Source organism: Dromiciops gliroides, chromosome 4 (assembly GCF_019393635.1).
Source record: "Dromiciops gliroides isolate mDroGli1 chromosome 4, mDroGli1.pri, whole genome shotgun sequence".
NCBI lineage: Eukaryota > Metazoa > Chordata > Mammalia > Microbiotheria > Microbiotheriidae > Dromiciops > Dromiciops gliroides.
Window position 1 is genome coordinate 462,659,999 of NC_057864.1, and position 22,902 is coordinate 462,682,900.

Below are 22,902 nucleotides of genomic sequence, written 5' to 3' on the forward strand. Positions count from 1 at the left end.
TGCAGCTGTTAGGCCGTCAGTACGGTCGGAGTTTTTATTGATGTTAGTCGGCACTGTTTGGTTAAACGCCAGCGCTGATGCTTGCGCTGGACTTGAACGCCATGATTGTAAAGGGGGAAAAGGGACATTGCGACGAAGAGGAGCTGCTGGGGGCAGCGACGGTAGCGGTTTAATTCCTGACCTCTCCCTGCCCGAACAGTTAATTATAGGACGCTGATCCCGGTTTTTAGGGGGAGGAGGGCGGCTGTGATAACACTTGTCACTGGAGAGCTCTGCCTGCTCTACCGTTCCAGGGAATTGCTCTTCAGTACTAGGCCAGAGGCAGAGAGCTCCTCCTCCACGTCAATAACTAGCTACCTGCCGACTGTGGACTTCGATTCCCGATATGCAACGCGTCAGGTGCGTCCGGGCGTACGGGAAAGTGCATTGCAATCTGGGAACTGAAGTCTGAGTCTCGGCGTGCACTATGGGAATTGTAGTCCAGGCGGCGGTGCGGAACGTTTTGCACAATACAGTACGGAAAGAGTTCTGGAATTCAGGAGATATTCATCGAGTTCGAATCCTGCCTCCGACATTTAATAGTCGTTTGCCTAGCAGCGAGGATCAGACTCGTAGAAACTAGTCGTAAGCCGGGGTTGATGATAATACTTGCACCATCTGCATGCATCACCTGAGCGAGAGGAAAGCGCTTTGGAAGCTTATGGTAACTCCCATTTGCACAGCGCTTTAAGGTTTGTCAAGCGCTTTCTACACCACCGCCACGCAAGGTGAAAGCGTTGGGCTGTAGAGATGGGAGCTGCTGTTAGTATAACAACTACGTAAGAGGATGGTCTGTCCGCTAGGTGCTGGAGTGCTGCATGCTGGGATATGTAGTTTCTGAGAAGTAAGGCGTTTCCCTCCCGGGTCAGGGATAGAGGTCCCCACAGAGGACTCTCAATGAAGTCAAGAGTGAGACCTACAAATGGAGAGGACTGTTGATTGATTGCCAGGTATTGTTAACAAGTAGTTGGTCGTACTCTCCGAGTATGTCATGTCTTTCTCTGAGGAGGCAAATAGGTGTGTACTATTTCACTTAGACTTTGGGAACACTTTGGATTAGGGGCACGTATTGGAAAAAGTAAAGGTCATGACCCAGAGTGAGGGTCATTGGAGTTCGGACACAGAGTCATACATAGAACCTGAAATCTGGAAAGAACCTTAGAGATCACGAATCACAGGGCTAGTTAGTGGCAGAGTTAGGACCAGGACTCAATTTTCTTGACTCCTCATCCAGGAGTCAAGGGCAGTACAGTGGGAAGATCACTTAATTTGGAATCAAAGGACTTGCATTCAAATCCTGTTCCTGCCTTTTGCCATCTATGTGACACAGGGTGACATTAAGTCACTTAACCTCTTTGGGCCGCATTTTCCTCATCTTTAAAATGAGGGCGTTGGATTAGATGGTGTCAGAGGTCCTTTCCAGCTCTCAGTTCCGGATTCCATGATTCTCCCTACTGAAACTCATAGCCTCACTATCGAATTGCTGGTCCTTCTTTTGGGGTGGTAAGACCCAGAAGAAGTATGTTATCTTAGGTTCCATTCTCTCCTTCAATCAGGATACTTATGCCTAGGAAGGGAAAGAAGTGGTCTGGTGACTTCTCTAAGGGAAATCCTGCCTCCAGGAATCTACTTCTGGGGGCTAAACAGGTTGTTCAGAACTCCTCTCTATTTCCCATCCCTGGGCTGATTAAGGTTGGTGAGCACCTCTCCCCAAAGTGGAGTCATTCTCTCTGTCTCTGTCTCTGTCTCTGGGCTGCCAGCTTCAGTCTCTGCTAAAGCCCACTTTTAAAGACTCTCCCATGGGCTCTCTGCTGTGGGGCCTCAAATGCCCTAGTGTCATTGGCTTTACTTCTGTCCCCGAGGGCTCAGCTGTGCTGCTCTGTCATCCTTGTGGCACCAGCTTGGCAGGGGAGCTGAGGAGAGAGGGAGAAGAGGAACCCTTGGCACTGTGCCCAGCTATCAAGGCTTTGTTTTGATCGACACCATCAGTTGCAGCCACAAGCAGGAACAGGAGGCGGGCTAATGAGGGAAATCAGGCTGTTCTGGTGACAGGTGGCAGGGAACCAAACTGCTCAGGAGACCTCCCACTTGGGTCACGGAAGAAAGGAGTGGCCTTGGTGGGCCGGGAGAGAAGGAACTCACCTTAGGAAGCCCTAGACCTGGAAACTGCAAGGGGATACCAGGTTGGCATTGGCCAGTGAGCAGGAGTCGGATCTACCACAATCCTTTACAGGTGACCTCTTGTGGTTGATCAGGTAACTGCACCCTCTCAATATGATTGAGGCTTTCTCCCATGCCTTGGGGGGATGGGTGAGGGAGAGATCGGAAGATCCTAGGTTTGGAGTTAGAAGGGTCCTCCGAGGACAGCCCTCATCCACCTCCCTAATTTTTCTCATTTTACAGAGGAGGAAACAGGCTCAGGGAAGTTAAAGCCACTCAGCTAGTAAGCATCAGGGCTTGGGATTCTCAAATACAGCAAGAATAGTGGAGCTCCGACCAGGGGGTTCGGGAAAGTGCTGAGCTGCCGTCCTGTTACCTCTAGAACAGTGCCCGTGGAAGGAAAAGTGCAATCGGCTGAGTAAGCAGCTGGGCTCCCAGACCAAAGGAAGTGCCAGCCGGGGGAGGAGCTGGGTCGTGTCCCCGTCCGCAGAGGGACCAACTTTCTCTGGCCTTAGGGTCTCCAAGCCTCTGTTTTGCACACAGTGGCCACTCAATAAACATCTGCTCATGTGATTTTAAAGAAACTCAGGGTCCCTTTTTGTGTCTGCCTTTGCCCTCCCTTTCGACAAATAAACACCATGCATCTGACTGTCGGCTTTGTTGAAAACACCTTTTTAATAAGGAAACAACAGAAATGAAAGATTGTTCTCTGGCTGGAGCCCAGACCCTACATCCTATGTGACACTTTACACGTACAAAGTGGCTTGCAACCAGTTCCTTGGGTTCCCCCACTGGAGCAGGCTGAACCTCTGCCCCCAGGGCCAGTTTTCTGGGCTTTTGGACTGTCCCTCTCCTGGATTTGTTTGCCCCCATCCACCCTCTTCCCCTCCCACTCCCCCCCCCCAAAAGAAAGAAAAAATATTGGTGGGTGGAAGAGGAAAGTAAATGTCTGGAGTCTGGGGCGGGGGCGGGAGGAGAGGTTGGTTTGGGAAAGAAGGATGTTTATAATGAACCAGCATATCAGGTGAAGGGGTGTCACCTCTCCTCATCCCCTTCACACTCTCTTCATATACCCTCACTCACTCAGATACCTCAGAGGGTAGGGCAGGCCAGGGAAGGAGAGGTTGTCCCCTTTGGTTTGCAGTTCACTTCCCAGAAGAACCAGCCCTGGGTGGGTGGGAATCCCCAAAGCCTTAGAGTCCCTGGGATTTATGCCTTTCTACCCTTCTGGCTTTGGGGAGAGAGGGGTAGTTGTTGGCTCCCGGGATTGGAGAGGGGGATGGGAGAAGCTTATTGAAGTCACCCAAGAGCTATGGGGAGGTCATTCCGGGGAGATGCAGAGCATAGGCATCCCCTAAGAAGAGAGAGCTAACTGTGGCCGTGAAACCTGTGTGGGCTCCTGGTCTGTCCCCACTCCTTGCCTGTGAATAGCACAGGGAGAGGTTTCAGCCCCCACCCGGCCTGCCTGGAGCTCATTTGCTCATGGTTTGAGAGCAGAGACTGCATGGAAATGCTCTGATTTCCCAGTACCGGAGATCCAAACCTGGCGATGGGGAGAGAGGCAGGAGAAGGCTGTTCCTTGTCCTACAGGGACCAGATAGTGCCTGAGCCTGGCTCTCCCAGAGGCAAATGCCCTTATAGGCTTAGAGATGAGCCCAGAGCAGGCAGAAGTACCCAGGCAGACAGGTTGTGGTGGGAGTGCAGATGGGGGAAGGTGCAGCTCTGAAAGGGCTAGGGTAGAGTCTCTTTCCAGGTGGTATGTACAGGAGGTGGGTGGGGCAGCAGGTAGTGTCAGGGAAGCTGCCAACCAGTTGGTAATGCCAGGCAGAGCGGGCTCCCCCAGATTGCCCCCTCTCCCTAAATGGAGACCTCATATTCCCTCGTCTCCTGCAAAGGAAAGAGACTGCTGGGAGTTGGAAACCACCCACTAGAGCCTGGCCCACTCCCCTGGGGAAAGGGATATTTTGGACAAAGTTGTATCCCCTCAAGGAAAAATGCTTGTTAGGAGCTGGGGACAAGGACCATTGGGCAGGAGGGATACCACAGGTTCAATTAGGGTACTTACGCCAGTCTCATAGGTAGGATTGTCAAAAGCAGATTCCACGGTGATGTGGTCATAGGAACGGGGCTGAGCCAGTGGCAGCTGCAGAGGACTTTTTCCTTGGACCCTGTGGGATAGAAAGATGGGTGAGTATCATCATTGGTTCTCTGGAAGTATCTTGAGGGCAATGGCAGGTACTCTTACCTAGAGAAGTAGAGGTAAATGCCTCCCATCAACAATGCCATAGCCACCAGAGGCAGGAAGATGGCAACTGCCACATGAGTAGCATCCAAAGAGTTTGTGGCAGTGGGGGCCTTGGCAACTGTAGGCACAAAGGATAGGGTCTTGGTGGTAGTGGTCAATGAAAGCCAGACCTCTTGTCTCCTAGTGTCTACCTCCTATCTTTGCCACTCCCTTTATTTCCTTTCTTCATCTCTTTGGCCCTTGCCATTGACATCATCACCAATCCCATTGCCTTTCCTGATGAGTACCCTGAGGCTTTCTTTTCACCAAATTACAGTTCTTGGATGAAGTGGGTTAGTGATGGATGACTTCTTCTACTGCCTTCCCCCCACCCCACTTCTTCCTTCTCTTACTCCCTACATTCTAAGTGAGATTCCCTCCCCAACCAATAGCTAGCAAGGGCAAGCATTAAGTACCATGATCCTAGACAAGAGTAGCCTGTGTGTGTGTGTGTGTGTGTGTTGATAGAAACAAGGCAGTGGGGGCTCACCATCCAGGCTTCGACCACTGTAGAACTCCTCCAGAGAGGCTGGAATGAGAATTAGGAGAGAAAGGAGGAAGAGGGAGCAGCAATCTAATTAGAGCCAAGGTCATGGTGAGGGTGGGGAGATTTGGGGCACAGGGATGAGTTTCATCCAAGTAGAGCCTGAATGGATTTTCCAGTTGAGTTGAGGCCAGTTAGGCTAGGGAAGGGCGTAGGGAGAAAAGGGCATGCCAGAGGTAGCTTTTCTTGGGAGGACATTCTCTGGAAGCAAGCCACCCCTTATCATGGGCTACCGAGAATGAAGGGATTGTTCATAGACTTGATGTTCTGTGGGGACATGGGGAGGGGAAGGTGTTCTGGGAAAACTCACCGGCCTTGCAGGTGGGGGGGTGGTTGCTCCACTGGGAAGGGTGTCCAGGCATGCATTTGATGCTGGCCTCTCCCTGCAGCACGTAACCAGGGGCACAGGAGAAGTGGAGAGTGGCGCCTGGAGGGTACAGCCGCTTCTCAGGGCTGCGGGCACCATTCTCAGGCGTCCCAGGACCATGGCATGGCTTGTACTGTTCCACTACAAAGTCAGCCAGAGTCCAGTGAGGGCGCTGTGACTGCACACTTGTCGGTAGTCCCCTCAGCTTCTTGCCCACCCAGCCACTGTTCTCTCTACTTCTGGGGTATGGGAACAGCACCCAGGACTGGCTTCTTATTAAAGTGGAAGCTCTATTCTTTCTCCTTAGCTTGTCCCATACTTTGAAGAGGACATGAGTAGGGGGAGAGGGGAGGGGTGAGGGTAGACTAGCATATTCCTGCCTTCTTCCTCCATCCCCGCACCAATCCAAGCTTGCACTTACAGAGGCATTTGGGGGCCCGGTCGCTCCACTTGGGGCTGCCCGCCTGGCGGTCGTGGCAGCTGAGGATGGCACTGCCTGTCAGCACGTAACCCTTGTCACATATATACTGCACGGTGGCACCCACTGGAAACTTGGGGCTGGAGATGAGCCGGCGACTGTGTTCCACATCCCCAGGGTCGTGGCACGAAGTCACTGGAGATTGGGGGGTGGGGGGCAGAGCAAGCTGAGGCCAAGGATGAGCACGGCCTGCGTGTGTGTCCTGCCTGGTCTTGCCCTCCTCTAACTTGCTCTGTTCCCTGCCACATTCCCCAGGTGCACATCAGTACAGATTCTTGGACTCTGTTTTTCCTTTCTCTCTTGCCTTACCATTGAGCATTTGCAATGTAAATAAGGGCTGTTCTAGGCAATAGGATCGATAAAGCACAAAGGAATGACAGAAGACCAGATTTCTACCAGTAAAGGTCCAATTGAGCAGGGTAGGGAAAGAGATACACAAGAAAACTAGTGACTGACAGGTGAATGGTACAGATGGTGTTTGAGGAGGAAGGGGGAGGGATCACTGAAGAGAAGGCTTGTGTGGTAGGCTTGGATTTGAACTGGACTCTGAGAGATGAATAGGATTTAGCCAAATGGAAAAGAGAGGGGAGGGCATCCTAGGCAGGGGGCATAGGTTGAGCAAAGGTATGGAAGAGGGAATGAGCAAGGTCTGTTTGGGAGTGAAGCATGGAACTTTCTTTCTTTTTCTTGGGGGGCGGGGCAATGAGGGTTAAATGACTTGGCCAGGGTCACACAGCTAGTGAGTGTCAAGTGTCTGAGGCTGGATTTGAACTCAGGTCCTCCTGAATCCAGTCTGTCTTTTGCCTCTTTTTGTATTCCCAGTGCTTAATACAGTGCCCGTTGCTTGGTAAATTTATTGATTGAGCAATAGCATGGGCTCTTAGATTCTTTCACTGAAGTCTTTGCTTCCCTCTGCCTCTTTCTGACTATTTTTCTACCCTCTTGTGCCAGCTTGACTGTTTGTGATTTAGGACCAGCTAAATGTGGGGTGGGGAGGGGAAGCCCACTGTGGGGACCAATTTTTAATTTGGGAGTGCTAGCTAAGTCGCTCGCCGCAATATTGGGGCAAGGAATTAGACCGGCAGCCTCCCTCAAAACAGAACAAGATTTATTTTAACAAGAACGACCTTCAAAAAAAACAAAACACAAACAGGATCAGTAGGATCAAAGGAAAGGAAATAAAATGGGGAAAGGGAAATTATAATACCTGAAAAAATACCACCGCCCAGGAATCCCCTGAAAATACACAGCAGAACACCTGTCGCTTTCCAGCTTCCACCTAGAATGCCCAATTCTCCTCCCCCAAACCTAGAAACACCCCACACAGCCCCAGCCAATGGGATGGCTGCTCTGACAGTCACATGACTACCCTCACTAGGCTTCCAATCATTATAATTTTGCCAGGCCCATGTAGGTGTTGGCGAGTGGTGATGACGTGAGGTGCCAGAGCCCTGGCACCATGTGGTTTGCGGAGCCCCAGGCCAGTGCGTATCAAGGCATAAAAACCTCAAATAACAATTAATTCTTTACACCACTCACCCCTCTGACAGGTGGGCAGGTCTTCACTCCAGGTGAGATCCCACTGGCACATGAGGGTGTTGGCTCCAGTTACTTCAAAGCCAGGGTAGCACTGGAAGGTGACCACAGTGCCATGGACCAGCTCAGGTTGGGAAGCACTCTTCCAGCCGTTGGAGATCTCTGGCAGCTCTGGGCATGTGTCATTGCGGGGCACCTCTGGAGACAAAGGCATGTCGAGGCTCAGGCCCATGGTGGGGCTGGGGAGAACTGAGGTGGGCCCTTCCTACCCTAAGTACATGGCAGGGAAGAACCAGACTATCCCAGGCATCAGTCCAATCTGTAAGAGACTTGGTGAATCTTTCTTCATTGCCCTAAAGGCTGCCCACATGCCCCACTTTGTGCAGGCTTTGCCCTTTGTTGGGTAACCTTGCCAACTTCAGGGTTCTAGTAGCCTATGCTTCTCCATCACCTTTGCTTAGATAATCTATCAAGAGCAGGACGAGACCTCAGGAGCTGTCTTAGTCTAACTCCATAATTTTATAGGTGGGGAAATTGAGAGTCAGGTAGGTTAAGTAACTTATATAAGTAATAAGTGTCAGGGGTGGAATTTGAACCCAGATCACCTGATTGTAAAGCCAGATCTCTGCAGTATATCAGGCTGCCCCCATGCCCTCATCTGTCTTTGTCTCTCTCTGTCTCTCTGTCTCTGTCTCTCCCCCTCCCCTCCTCTCTCCTTTACTCTCCCACTTTCTCTCCCTTTCCCTATCCCTTTTATGTTTCTTTCTCTCTCCCTCTCTCTCTTTTTCTTCCTCCTCTCTGTCTCTCTCTGTGTCTCTCTCTCCCTCCTTCGCTTTCCTTCTCTCAGATCACCTCAGTCACTTCCTTGCCCCTAGAGCCTGTATCTCACTAGATAATGGTGTGTGTGTGTAAGGAGTGGGGCTGCACTTGTGTCTTATCTATTGTTAAAGACCTTCATGGAAAGACATGCCACCATCTTCCCTTATTTCCAGCCCAGGACATGCCCCTGCCCCACTTGGCCCCACCTCCCTAACCTTGGCTTTGCCTTCTTTTCTCAAGGGTCATCCCCAGAATGTGAGAGCTTCAAGAAACTTCAGAGATGAGGTAACTGGAGCCCCCCAGAGGGAAAGTGACTTGTCCAAGGTCACACAGGTAGTTAACAATCGAGCTGTGCCTAGAACCAAGTCTCTAGATTTTTACTCCAATGCTCTTTCCCTACTCTCATGCTGCGTCTCCTGTATACTCTTGGCCTTTTCCCATCAATCAGCAGATGTTCATTGGAAGCCTCCAAGGAGCATTTGTTTTGGAGTCAGAGAACATGGGTTCAAGCCCTGGTTCCATCATTAATTACCTCTGTGATTTCAGATAAATCATATAGCCTTATGAGATGGCATCGTAGTACATCAGAACCTATTACTTCTGGAGTCTGAGGTCCCAGGTTCGAATCCTACCATTCTTACTACCTGTGCTATGCCAGGCAAGTCACTTGGCCCTCTTGGACCTCAGTAGCCTCATCTGTAAAATGGGGGGAGGGATTTGGACAGATGGCATCTGAGGTCCCTTGCAGCTCCAAATATATGAAACTCAGCCTTGAAGGGAAGTTCTTTCTGATATCTGACTTAAAGTCTTTCTGTTGCAATGAAAGTACATTGTTTTTATCTTTTTTTTTTTTTTAGTGAGGCAGTTGGGGTTAAGTGACTTGCCCAGGGTCACACAGCTAGTAAGTGTTAAGTGTCTGAGGCTGGATTTGAACTCAGGTCCTCCTGACTCCAGGGCCAGTGCTCTATCCACTGTACCACCTAGCTGCCCCACATTGTTTTTTTCTTAGTGGGTACTCAGAGGAGATGGAGAGGAGAAGGTAATTTTCTTCTCAATAATATCCTTTCAGAACTTTGGAGACTCTTCTTGCGTCCCCCTTAGCCTTGCTTTCCTAGGCTAGAGTAGGGCTTCTTAAACTTTTTCCGCTCATGATCACCCAAAAAATTTTTACATGACCTCGGGTGTACAGGTATATAAAATAGGTATATATAACCTTTTTTTGTTTGTTTGTTTGTTTTTCTTTTTTCAGGGCAACGGGGGTTAAGTGACTTGCCCAGGGTCACACAGCTAGTAAGTGTCTGAGGCTGGGTTTGAACTCAGGCCCTCCTGAATCCAAGGCTGGTGCCTTATCCACTGAGCCACCTAGCTGCCCCTATACATAACCTTTTACGGTTGCCAGATTTTTTGTGACCCCCACATTCAGTTACACAACCCCATGGGGTCATGACCCACAGTTTAAGAAGCTTTGGGCTAGAGCATCTCATCTCCTTCATGTTGGTCTCCCCCACTCTCATTACCCCGTTTCTATGGCATCTCATCCCATTTTCCACCTTCCCTCTCTTCTTTCCTGAGCTCTCTCCCTCCCCTTTCAGTCATTTCCTTCTTTCAGGAAGTCTTCCCTGATGCCAAGGGCTGGCTGCCTCTCTGCATGGGGTGAGAGCAAAACGGTCAGGGGTGACACGGAGGTGGGCTCACCAAAGAAGTGGATGACAAAACCCTGCTGGTAGCCCACGGCAGAAGCCCCAGGGTCTGACTGGAACTGGATGGTGACATCCGCCATGGAGGTGAACAGCTTGAAGTGTCTGTGGGTGCTCGAGTACTGCCCTAGTACCCGGGCAGTGAGATCGTCCCCGTCGTAGAAGGTCAGCACATCCCCTTGGCCAATCCGAAGCCTGTTCCAGGGTGAAGGGATGGGATGGGGAGGAGGGGGGAGAAGTGGGTGCCATCAGGACTGAGGGCAGAGCCAAGGAAACCCACTGGGCAAGAGGAGAAGATAGGGCTTAGGAACCGTAGAACAGGAAGAGACCTCAGACTAGTCCGACCCCTCCATTTTACAGATTAGGGAAGTGTAAATGATCTAGACTAAGAGGCTCACACATCTTGAGCTAGACAGGACTTTGAAAGGTACATCTAATCTAAATCCTTTTTTATACTGATAAAGTGAGGCCTGCAGGGTTAAGTGACTTGCCCAAGGCCACTTAGGTGCTAAGTGTGAAAGTAGGATTTGAATCCAGATCTTTCCTCTGCATCCTCAGGAATATTTTTGTCTCTTCTGTTCTGATCCCTCTTGGGGCTTGGGGAGAGCCCTCCCCTTCCTTTACCAGAGGCCCCCCTTTAGTCCACTCACACACGGATGTCCAGCATGATGCGTTTATCCTCCTCCACGTGCAGACCCCAGATGCAGTCCTGTCCTTTGCCATAGGGCTCGGGCCAGTTGGGGGAGAGCACCACGCCAGCGGAATCTGTGATCTCTCCGCTGCACACAGCTTGGTGGAGAGGAGCAGGGGGCAGGCAGGACAGCGGGCTGAGGCTTAGGCCTACTCTTCCGCTTGCCCCCTTTGGATTTCCAAAGAGGGATTGGAAGTCCCCTTTCTTCGATGCTCCCCTCCTTTGGGTCCAGCCCCACCGCAGGTATCTATTATCCTGCCCAGTGTTATACCTCCCTCTTCTGCCACCCAATCTCTTCCTCTTCCTTGCCCATGCCTGAGGCTATCCCTCCTGCCTAGCATGAGGGGTGCCCACCCACAGCTGTGCCCTGTTGGCAATCCCTGGCCTTCCCTTGATTGCTGACCTCGGCAGGCAGGCTCAGTCTCATTCCACTGGGGGTCGTGGGGGTCAACACACTCAATGATGATGGATCCCTGTTCCAGCGTGTAGCCTGGGTCACAGCTGAACTCCACGGTGGTGCCCACGGGGTAGGAGGCGGCGCTGCTGCTGAAGTTGCCGTATTTCACGAAGGGCTCATAACAGTGGCCCTGTTGAAAGGCTACAAGCCACAGGGGCTGCCTCAGGAGGCAGGAGCTGACTCCTGTGGCCCTCTCTGCCCTCCTGCACCTGGCTCTCTGGAGTGACCATGGGGATACATGCAGAGGGTCCCTCGCCAGCTGGATGCCTCTGTCACCACCTCTGCCTCTGATTCTATAGCCCAAGAAGCTGTATTCTGCCCTTAGGCCTTCGAGAACTGAGGCATAATATCTCATGTCAGAGGAGGCCCTGAGATAGCAAGGCAACATTATGGGAAGATCTTGGACCTCTCAAACCCCTCAAGACTCTGGGAAAACCATCCCTTGTGTGTCTTGGGGATCTAAGTGGCAAAAATGACTGCTGAAACCCCAAATTTGGCCTTAGGGGGTAGAATGGGGCTAGGTAGAGGAGATAAAGAGAGATGAGAGAGGAGAGGAGAGAGATGGGAGGGGAGAGGGAAGGAGACAAAGGCAGAGAGATGAGAGGAAGAAAGGAAAGAAATGAGAGAAAGAAAGGAGAGAGAAAAGGGAGAGAGAGAAAGGAGAGAGATGAGAGAGAGGGGAGGGAGGGAGAGAAAGATGGGAGGGAGGGAAAGAAAGGAGACAAAGACGTAGAGATAAAGAAATGAGAGAGAAAGGGGAGGAAGACAAAGGAGAGAGATGAGAGAAAGAGAGGAGGGAGGGAGAGAGATGAGAGGGAGGAAGAGAGAGGAGACGAAGAGATGAGAAGGAGAAAGGAAAGGAGAAAGAAAGATGGAGAGAGAAGGGGGAGAGAGAAAGGAGAGAGATGAGAGAGAAAGATGGGAGGGAGAGAGGGAAGGAGACTAAGATGAGAGGGAGAAAAAAGAGAAAAAGGAGAAAGAAGGGAGAGAAAGGAGAGATGAGAGAGAAAGATGGGAGGGAGGGAGAGAGGAAAGGAGACTAAGAGAGATGAGAGGTAGAAAGGAAAGAAAGGAGAGAGGGGGGGCCCCTGAGGGAAAGCATGCAACAGGTCAAAGATCATAGAGACTGGGATAGACAGAAGACAGGTTGTAGATGATCAGAGACAGGGAAATATCAAGACAGAGAGATGGTGAATGACAGAGACAGTGGGCAACAGAAGAGTTTGCAGAAAGGAGGAAAACATGGCTGTGGGGCCCCATGGCAGGTGAGGAGCTTGGCTCACCCTCATAACGCAGTGCCACGCCTGCTGCTGCCCCGCTGCTGTCTGTGGTGAGTTCCACGAAGAAATGGCGGCCAGCACTGAGCAAGCCCTCAATGGGCAGATACTCAACCTCGTAGGAGTCATACACTGGGGGAGCCTCTACTGTGTCTCCATTTCGGATGATGAGTCTGGGGACACCCACCCGCAACAATCAGTCAGTTAACCAACCGACCAGCATGCATTAAGCACCTACTATATACTTGTCAGACACTATACTGGATACTGCCCTCAAGTAGCTTACACTCTTACACAAGAGTTAGGCATACAATATTTACAAACCATAGGGTAGTATTTTGGGTAGTTCCTAATAGCTGAGAGGTTTAGATTGAATGACTATTGCATCCCTACCCCTTTCCACAGAGGGGGCCCAAATTTAGCTAGAGGGATATGGGACAGATATGGTTTCTCCCCCCCCCCCGCCCCTCACACACCTGTAGGGGTCGTCCTGGGAACTCAACAAGGTCTGACAAGTGATCTGGGCAAACCACTGGGCTCTTAGGTCAGTGTTCAGAACCTTTCAGCATCCCCAGCTTCTTCTTCTTCTTCTTCTTCTTCTTCTTCTTCTTCTTCTTCTTCTTCTTCTTCTTTTTTTGGTGAGGCAATTGGGGTTAAGTGACTTGCCCAGAGTCACATAGCTAGTCAGTGTTAAGTGTCTGAGGTTGGATCTGAACTCAGGTCCTCCTGAATCCAGGGCCGGTGCTCTCTCTACTGCGCCACCTAGCTGCCCTCTCCCAGCTTCTTTTAAGGGCACTTCTTAGATGGAGCCTTTTGGGATTGTACCTCCCCCCTCCACCCCAGATCACCTTGTATTGTTTTCCCATAGATTTTGATTTACTTAGCTGTGTCATGCTTCTCTCCATAGAATGTAAACTCTTTTAGGACAGGGAGGGTTTAATTTCTGTTTGGTCTCCCCAGGGTATAGCACAGTGCTAGGCACAAAAGGAACCACTTTTAAAATGCTCATTGGAAAAGTGGCACCTGTGTGATTATAATGACCAAGCTTGGTCTCAGAGAAGATCTGAGAAAAAGGCATCCCCCTCCCCTCTTTGCAGAGAATGGGGGACAGTGGATGCAGAACATTGTGGTTATTGTTTGTCCTTCATTCTGAAAGAGGACCATGACATCGGGAAGTGATATCGTGACTTGCACTGAATTGGATTTAAATGAGGGAGGGCTGTGTGAGGTCACCAACCTCACTCTCTCCTCCAGAACCATCTGGGTCCAGTGGCAAGATAGAGATCAGGATAACTGGAGATAGTCCCGGATGTTTGAGGCAATTGGGGTTAAGTGGCTTGCCCAGAGTCACACAGCTAGCAAGTGTCAAGTGTCTGAGGCCGGATCGGAATATTGTGTACATTGTAGGTGCAGTTCATAACATTATAGAGCTCGAGCTGGGAGAGACTTCAGAGGTCGTCTAGTTCAATCCCCTCGTTTTATAGATGGAGAAACTGAGTCCTGGGAGGTAGAATGATATGCCCCAAATTATACAGATAGTAACAAAGGTGGGATTTGAACCCAGATCCTCTGCCTCTGGAGCCTGGGCTCCTTACACTGTGTTGTGGTTGGTATGTCCATTGGTTTTGCTGAAATGCCCTTTTTTCCTTTTCCCCTCTTTCTTTTTATGTCTATCTTATGAGGGATGGCCTGCTGGATTGGGGAAGGAATATATTCTGAAATGAAGGGAATGTGAAAACAAAAGAACAATAAAAATAAGATTAAACCACAAGTGCTGGTTGAACTGAATGGCCGGGGCTGACCCTAGCTGACAGCATACTGGTAGACTCCCCAGTTGGCTTGTTACCTGTCATCATCCTCTGCCAAGGAAACCTTCTCAAAGTGGAGATGTAAGCGTTGTCCCATCGGAGCCTCCAGCAGCCAGTGACAGGTGAGGTTATTACTGTAGTTCCCAGGGTAGCCGGGGGACACGATTCGGCCAGTCGTGGCATTTCGGATTACCCCTCCACAAGCAGCTGTCAGGCAGGGGTGAAACACAGGTTTAGTTAAATAGGCAGGCATCACGAAGATACAGGATCGTAGGTCTAAAGCTAGAATGGTGGGGGGCAGCTAGGTGGCGCAGTGGATAAAGTACCAGCCCTGGATTCAGGAGGACCTGAGTTCAAATCCGGCCTCAGACACTTGGCACTTACTAGCTGTGTGACCCTGGGCAAGTCACTTAACCCCTATACCCCCCCCCAAAAAAAAGCTGGAAGGGACCTCAGAATCCATCCATTTATTTTACACCTGGGGAAACTGAGGCCCATGGGGCTGAAGTGATTTGTTCAAGGTCACTCAGGTAGTAAGTCTTAAAGGCAGGATTTGAACCCAGGTCCTGTGAGTCTAAAGTCAGTAGCTCTTACTTTCCAGGTCCTTGTTAACCACTTCTGAAATGAAAACAAGATTAAGCTCTTCCACCCAACTGTTTGCTTCTCTCTCCTGTTATCTTCCAGGCTTCATCTTCCATGCCTCTTCCTATCCTCCTTCCTGTCCTCTTCCTCTCAGTCCTCTCTGCTTCCACTCAGGTTTCAGGTCCTTGCCTCTGCTTTCTTGAGTATTTAAAAACCACTTGTGAATTGCTCTGGCCACTCTGGAAAGGAATTTGGAACTATGCCCCCAAAGTTGCTAAACCGTGCCTACCCTTCGACCCAGCAATATGAGGGCTAGGCTCATGCCCCTAAGAAATCAAAGAAAGAGAAAGAGGTCCTTTAGGGACAAAAATATTTATAGCATCTCTTTTTGTAGTGGTAGAGAACTGGGTGCTAAGGAGGGGGTGCCCATTAATTGGGGAATGGCTGAATAAATTATGGCATATGAATGGAATGAAATATTATGTCGTAAGAGGGGCAGCTAGGTGGAGCAGTGGATAAAGTACTGGCCCTGGATTTAGGAGGACTTGAGTTCAAAACCACCCTCAGACATTTGACACTTACTAGCTATGTGACCCTGGGCAAGTCACTTAACCCTCATTGCCCTGCCCCCCCCAAAAATATCATGCCGTAAAAAATGATGAAGAGGATGCTGTCAGAGGAAACAGGGAGGGTTTGTATGAACTGATGCAAACTGAAATGAGCAGAATTAGCAGAAAAGTTTATACTACAACATCAGTATTGTAAAACCTGACCCTTCTGATGGACTCAGGAACTCTGATCAACTCAGTGATCGACTGTGACTCCAGAGGCTGGAGGACGGAGACCCACTTTAAGACAGATGAGTGATGGGTTAATATGCAGAATGGGACACACGGTTTTAGAGATGGCCAGTGTAGGAATATGTTTGCTTTGACTGTGCTTGTATGATACAAAGGGTTTGTATTTCTTTTTCTTCTGTCCTTTTCCCAGCAGGGGCTTGGTGAGATGGGATGGAGAAAAAAATGCTTCATAACTGAAAAAAGTTATTAAAAGAAAACTGAATACTTCTCTCTTCCTGTCTGCCAAGTTCTATCTCTTCCCTCCAAGACAATTTCCCCCAAGACTCCTTTCTTTCTTTCTTTCTTTCTTTCTTTCTTTCTTTCTTTCTTTCTTTCTTTCTTTCTTTCTTTCTTTCTTTCTTTCTTTCTTTCTTTCTTTCTTTCTTTTTTTTTTGGTGAGGCAATTGGGGTTAAGTGACTCGCCTAAGGTCACACAGCTAATAAGTGTCAAGTGTCTGAGGTCGAATTTGAACTCAGGTCCTCCTGAATCCAGGGCCAGTGCTCTATCCACTGCAGCCCCTCCTAGCTGCCCCACTCCTACTTTTCTGATGGATGCCAGCTATCCTCCAGTCTCCCACTGAGCTTCCCAATGTCACCAGCACTCCCTCCATGCACAGGCAGAATTCTCCTAATTATTATGTATGTGCTCCTCCCAGGCTGTGTCTATACATTTTGGGGTGGAGCTGGTAGAGCCCTGACTTGGGAGTTGGGGACACCACTTTGGGCTCCATCATATATTAGTTTTGTGATATGGGGGCAAGACACTCTTGAACTTCAGGTTTCTCATCTCTGAAGTGGGGATGATCCTGGCTGCCTCATTTCTCTACTTCTCTTGGCTTTGATGCCTGTGCTGGTGACTCTCAAATCTACATTCCTGCCTCAACTTCTCTGCTGACCTCCCATCTCCAACTGCCTGTCAGACATCTCAAGCTGGATGTGCAGGAGATATTTTAAACTCAACACATCCCAAATTGAACCCATTCTCTTCCTCCCTAAACCCACTTTCCCAGTTATTGCCAAGGGCATCGCTATCCTCCTGGTCCCAAGGGTTCATAACCTAGGGGTCATCCTGAACTCGTCACCATCTCTCACCTCCCCCCCATCAAGGCCTGTTGACTTTAACCTTTGCAATGTCTCTGATTCTGCCCCCTTCTCTCTGACATTGCTGATGCAGGTTGTCACTGCTTACATCTGGACTATGGGGATATCCTGCTGGTGGGTCTGCCTCCCTCAAATCTCTCCCCACTGCAACCAATCCATCCTCCATTTATCCACTAATGAGATTTTCCTAAAACAAAGTTCTGATCATGTCACCCTCCCCCTATAAATTCCAGTGGCTCCCCATTGCCTCCAGCATCTTTCTTTCTTTTTTTTTTTGGTGAGGCAATTGGGGTTAAGTGATTTGCCCAGGGTCACACAGCTAGTAAGTGTTAAATGTCTGAGGCCGAATTTGAACTCAGGTCCTCCTGACTCCAGGGCCAGTGCTCTATCCACTGCGCCACCTAGCTGCCCCTGCCTCCAGCATCAAATACAAAATGTTCTGTTTGGCATTCAAAGCCCTTCATGACCTAGCCCCTCCTGCCTTTTCAGTCCGCTTATGCCTCACTTCCCACCATGTACTCTTTGATGCAGTGACACTGGCCTCCTGGCTGTTCCTCGAATAAGAGCCTCCATCTCTCTGCTCTGGGCATTCTCCTCTGTTCTTTTTTTTTTTTTTCAGGGCAATGAGGGTTAAGTGACTTGCCCAGAGTCACACAGCTAGTAAGTATCAAGTGTTTGAGGTCAGATTTGAACTCATGTCCTCCTGAATCCAGGGCCAGTGCTTTATTCACTGTGCCCCCTAGCTGCCCTCCCCTAACCTCTCTTAATTCTAGGGCCTTCCCTCTGTTAATTATTTCCTATTTATCCTGTATAGAGTTTATTTTTATTTGTATGTTATCTCCCAGCTTAGATCGTAAGCTCCTGGAAGGCAGGGACTGTCTTTTGCCGCTTTTTGTATGACTAGCACTTAGGACAGTGCCTGGCACATAGTAGACACTTAATCAATGTTTAATTATCTCTATGGGAAATTGTTTTTCTATATGTCACTATATGGGAGATCTCAAAGGCATGAGGAAACTGTAAATTGTTTTCCAAATGTGAGGCAATGAAGTGGACAAGAATCTACCCTTTTAATCTGTCCTATCTTTCCTGTGAGATTGTAAAATCATGAACTAAAGCATTGATTAACTTGCTCATCCCTGAAAGGGAAGCTCTTCTTTGTGGGCTTTGCTACTTAAATGAGATGATGTTTATAAAGCATTTGTACTATAAAGCATTCTATGAATGTGAACTATTATAATTACTGAGAGGCAGTATGTAATAGGGGCTGGTGAGCTGGTTATGGAATCAGAAAGACCTGGGTTGGGGCGGCTAGGTGGCGCAGTGGATAAAGCACCGGCCCTGGATTCAGGAGGACCTGAGTTCAAATCCAGCCTCAGACACTTGACACTTACTAGCTGTGTGACCCTGGCAAGTCACTTAACCCCCATTGCCCCGCCAAAAAAAAAAAAAAAAAAGAAAGACCCGGGTTCATACTGGTTGTGTGACCCTGGGCAAGTTACTTAACCTCTCAGTGCCCTAGACAAGACTTTAAGTGACAGAGCAGGTATGGTCTCCATTGGGAGAGAGAATTTTCTTGCAATGTCAGTGAAATCCTAGGTCTGGTCCAAAGTACGTATATATTCGGATTGCCCAGGTAATCATTTGTCCAGTGCAGGGATACCGAGAGACTGTGTTAGGGAACATAGATCCCTTCCCACTACTAGAGAAACATGTTTAGCTCCTGTGGGTCAGGGATGGTTTAACACCTTTACAGATAGAATAGACTAGACTGATCCTTTTAATTGGCCTCAAACCTGAACTAGCCTCCACAAAAAGATCCCAAGGGTCACATCCTTCCTTCTTCCTTCTTGTAGTGTGCCTGCTTTCTTGGCTTCTCCACTGATGTCACAGGTTAAGGGCTTTGGGGTGGCTCAGGGCAGGGCAGAAAAGAGGGCAGGGATGAGCTCCCCACCCCAAATAGGCCCTGGCCCTTGGAGTGTCACTCACCTATACAGGTGGGCTCCCGGGAGTCCCAGAAGGGCCGGGTGGCATTGAGACAAGTGATGACTCTGGCCCCGTGCAGCTGATAGCCAGTTGTGCAGTGGAAGCGGGCTTTGCCACCAGGGTGAAGACTGGTGACGGCCACGTCCCCGTAGGCTGGGCGCTGGGGAAAGCTGCAGCTCAGGAGGTAAGCTAAAGGAGAAAAGAAAGAAGGTGACGATCGCCTGAGGACAGAAGGACAAGTCTGACAAATATGGATCCTGTGGTATATTGAGATAGGGGAAGGTCACCGGGAGGGTCCGAGAGAGTCTCTTTTCTTCTCCATTAGAAAGTAACAGCAGTCAGGGCAGCTAGGTGGCGCAGTAGATAAAGTGCCGGCCCTGGATTCAGGAGGACCTGAGTTCAATTCCAGCCTCAGACACTTGACACTTACTAGCTGTGTGACCCTGGGCAAGTCACTTAACCCCCATTGCCCTGCCAAAAAAAAAGAAAGAAAAGAAAAGAAAGTAACAGCAGGGGCAGCTAGGTGGTGCAGTGGATAAAGGACTGGCCCTGGATTCAGGAGGACCTGAGTTCAAATCCAGCCTCAGACACTTGACACTTAACTAGCTGTGTGACCCTGGGTAAGTCACTTAACCCTCATTGCCCCCCAAAAAAAGAAAGAAAGAAAGAAAAAAAGAAAAAAGAAAGTAACAGATACTTTTTGGAGCATGATCTGGTGGAAAGAGCTAAGGAGGGATTGGGAGTAAGGAGATGAGTTCTAGGCCCGGTGTTACTTCTAACTTGCTGTGTGACTTTAGACAAGTCATTTTACCTGGGTCTCTACTTTTCTAGATGTCAAATAGGTTATAACATGTTATAACTTGCCCTCCCTATCTCACAGGGTACTGTTATAAGACCAAAATGAGATTATGAAAGATAAAAAAAACCAGAGAGAAATATAAGGCATCATTTTTTTTCTTCTTTTTTCTTCAGGGGTATGAGGGTTAAGTGACTTGCCCAGGGTCACACAGCTAGTAAGTGTCAAGTGTCTAAGGCCGGATTTGAACTCAGGTCTTCCTGAATCCAGGGCCAGTGTTCTCTCCATTGTGCCACCTAGTTGCCCCCTGAATGTTACTTTTTTTTTAAAATTAATAAAGTATTTTTTTTTTCCGTTAATGTAAAGATAGTTGAATGTTACTTTTAATGGTGAACTGTGCATCTTGGAAGAAACAATGTGACATACTGAAGTTTCACTGGTCATGCAAAAAGGAGAACATTCTGGATTTTGCTATTATTGTATTTCTTTTGTGACAGACTGAAAGCATCTTATTTTTTGATCAGTCAGCTAGGTATTAATGTCAACTGTGTGGAAGTTTCTTTCTTTCTTTCTTTTTTTGTTTGTTTTTTTTTGCAGGGCAATGAGGGTTAAGTGACTTGCCCAGGGTCACACAGCTAGTTAAGTGTCAAGTGTCTGAGGCTGGATTTGAACTCAGGTTCTCCTGAATCCAAGGCCCGTGCTTTATCCACTGTGCCATCTAGCTGCCCCTGGACGTTTATTTCGTACTGCTTTAAGGGTATCATTTGGATCTAGTTCTTTGTGGCATTTGGTGCAATAAATCTTTTGAATACAACGCCCCCCTCAAAAAAACCCCCACCCAAAAAACAAAATAGAATGACCACCTTTGCATTGATGATTTTTTTTTTTTAGCGGGGCAATGAGGATTAAATGACCTGCCCACAGTCACACAGCTAGTAAGTGTTAAGTGTCTGAGGCCAGATTTGAACTCAGGTCCTCCTGAATCTAGGGCTGGTGCTTTACCCACTGCGCCACCTAGCTGCCCCCCTTTGCATTGGTGATAACCCAAACCTTGTTTTCGGAGAGAGGCCCAGTCCTTCCCTGAGGCTAGAGAAGGAATAAATGATGCCTGGCACAGTGCTTTATTAGGCTGAGGGTTCAGTGAAAAGAACCCTGGGAGGGGCAGCGGCTTCCATTCTGCTCCTTAATAGCTTTGTGGCCTTAGGCAAATCTCTTAACTTCTCTTCGCTTTTGTTTATTCATTTGTGAACTGGACTAGACCTCATAGTCTTACTAGCAAACGGCCAGTCTGGGAGTCTGGGACTGGGATAGATAACCTGCTCTGTGGTGAACCGTCATGCCAATTCTGACCAGCTGGTGGCAGCAAATCCTGTAGAATGGTCCAGGTCCCCTCAGCCCTGGGACTGGGCTGACTTTGGAGCAAGGATGAAAGGGAGGGAGTGGAGGCAAAAGGCAGGGGCCACATTCAGAAAAGACGAGCATCTGATTCTTGGCAGGAGCCATCAGGGAGCCGGACAGTTTTCTATAGATCTGTTAACCTGGGGAAGTAGGGGTTCATTGGGGGAGATTTCAGGATCTCTTTACCGGAACTGAGCCATCAGAATGCGGATTCCTTTGCCATTTAATCTATGGATTCCATTCTCAATTGATGTCCGGATGTGGAGAGGAAGTGGGAGTTGAGGCAAGTCGCCCCCCACCCCAGGCCCTAGGGATGGAGTTGTTAACCAGAAAGTACCGAGATGTCTGGGGGTTTAAAATTTACATATGTACATACATTTTCTTTTCTTTTCTTTTTTGGTGAGGCAATTGGGGTTAAGTGACTTGCCCAGGGTCACACAGCTAGTAAGTGTTAAGTGTCTGAGGTCGGATTTGAACTCAGGTCCTCCTGACTCCAGGGCTGGTGCTCTATTCACTGCGCCACCTAGCCGCCCCTCACCGTACATACATTTTCTTTTTCTTTTTTCTTTTCTTTTCTTTTTTTTTTTTTGTTGAAGCAATTAGGGTTAAGTGACTTGCCCAGGGTCACACAGCTAGTAAGTGTTAAGTGTCTGAGGCTGGATTTGAACTCAGGTACTCCTGAATCCAGGGCTGGTGCTTAATCCACTGCGCCATCTAGCTGCCCCCGTACATACATTTTCAAATGTGAAAAGGGTGGGTGGGTAGCAAGCCAAGGGAACTAATGATCCTAATGAAAGGAGGCAACTCTGAGAGAGCAGCTTTCACTGAGTCTTGACTGAAGTATGGCTCTGGATAAAAACAAACAACAACCCCCCCCCCCAAATCAACCAGGAGAGGAAAAGGGTGAGGTGGCATTCTATACAGGGTGTCCCCAAAGTCCTAGTGTAGTTTTAAGCTATTGAAGCTTAAGATGAGCTTTAATAGCTTATTAAAATTTTTTTTGATGGGGCAATGAGGGTTAAGTGACTTGCCCACGGTCACACAGCTAGTTAAGTGTCAAGTGTCTGAGGCCGGATTTGAACTCAGGTCCTCCTGAATCCAAGGCCGGTGCTTTATTCACTGCACCACCTAGCTGCCCCCACTTATTAAAGTTTTAAATGGCACTAAGACTTTTGGGACAGCCCTGTATTAGGAAGATACACTCACTCATGCGTGGAAATCCAAGAACAAGGGAAGGGAAGCATGGTGGAATACATCAATGGGGACAGAAAGAGAGGTGATATTGTCACTAGATTACTGAGGCAGAAAAGAAGCAGATGAAGGGTTTGTTTAGAGAAAAAAAAATCACAAGTATGTTATGGAAGCCTGATATAGTAGTGAGCTTGGTATAGTGGAAGGGGCACTATCTCTGGAGCCTGAGGGTTAGGATTCAAATCTTGCCACTGATACTTACCTACCTGATCTTGAGCAAATCAATTAACCTCAGTTTCCTCATTTGTAAAATGGATTAGATGGCCTCAGAGGTGCCTTCCAGAAGACCTAAGATCAAACTCAGCCTCAGATGCCAGCTGTGTGACCCTGTGCAAGTGACTTAACTTCAGGCTGCCTCAGTTTCCTTAATGGGGGTAATGATAATACTTACCTCCCAGGGTTGTTATGAGGATCGAATGAGATATTTATTTGTTTTTTTTTTTTTTTTTTTTTTTAGTAAGGCAGTTGGGGTTAAGTGACTTGCCCAGGGTCACACAGCTAGTAAGTGTTAAGTGTCTGAGGCCGGATTTGAACTCAGGTACTCCTGAATCCAGGGCCAGTGCTCTATCCACTGCGCCATCTAGCTGCCCCGAATGAGATATTTATAAAGAGCTTTGCAACCTTAAAGTGCTACATAAATACTAGCTATTATCATCCTATGAATGAACACTAAGCATTTATTAAATGCTCACGATGTGCCAGGCATTGTGCCAAATAATAATGACCTTCCTTTCCTCTCACTCACTCTGACTTCTGAGCTCATCATTCAATGGAAACTCTCCTCTTCAGAAT

The 22,902-nt window shown here is 48.7% G+C and overlaps 1 protein-coding gene across 2 annotated transcripts in view; it reads right to left on the reverse strand.

Moving 5' to 3' along the window:
• Nucleotides 1-2,857: 2,857 nt before the first annotated feature.
• The window catches only part of SEZ6 (seizure related 6 homolog), an 83,537-nt gene continuing 63,492 nt past the window's right edge, over nt 2,858-22,902 (reverse strand). Inside the window, exons 5-17 of one of the 2 annotated variants that reach the window (XM_043999899.1) lie at nt 18,669-18,854; nt 14,196-14,364; nt 12,356-12,522; nt 11,019-11,213; nt 10,575-10,713; nt 9,923-10,119; nt 7,412-7,606; nt 5,816-6,007; nt 5,338-5,535; nt 4,974-5,012; nt 4,445-4,562; nt 4,265-4,367; nt 2,858-4,086 (exon numbers count right to left, since the gene is read on the reverse strand). In XM_043999899.1, coding sequence (XP_043855834.1) covers nt 4,057-4,086; nt 4,265-4,367; nt 4,445-4,562; nt 4,974-5,012; nt 5,338-5,535; nt 5,816-6,007; nt 7,412-7,606; nt 9,923-10,119; nt 10,575-10,713; nt 11,019-11,213; nt 12,356-12,522; nt 14,196-14,364; nt 18,669-18,854 — 1,928 coding nt within the window. In that variant the 3' untranslated portion in view covers nt 2,858-4,056. Of the gene's footprint in view, nt 4,103-4,264; nt 4,368-4,444; nt 4,563-4,973; nt 5,013-5,337; nt 5,536-5,815; nt 6,008-7,411; nt 7,607-9,922; nt 10,120-10,574; nt 10,714-11,018; nt 11,214-12,355; nt 12,523-14,195; nt 14,365-18,668; nt 18,855-22,902 lie in introns of both variants that reach the window. The other variant, XM_043999898.1, reaches the window with a different exon arrangement.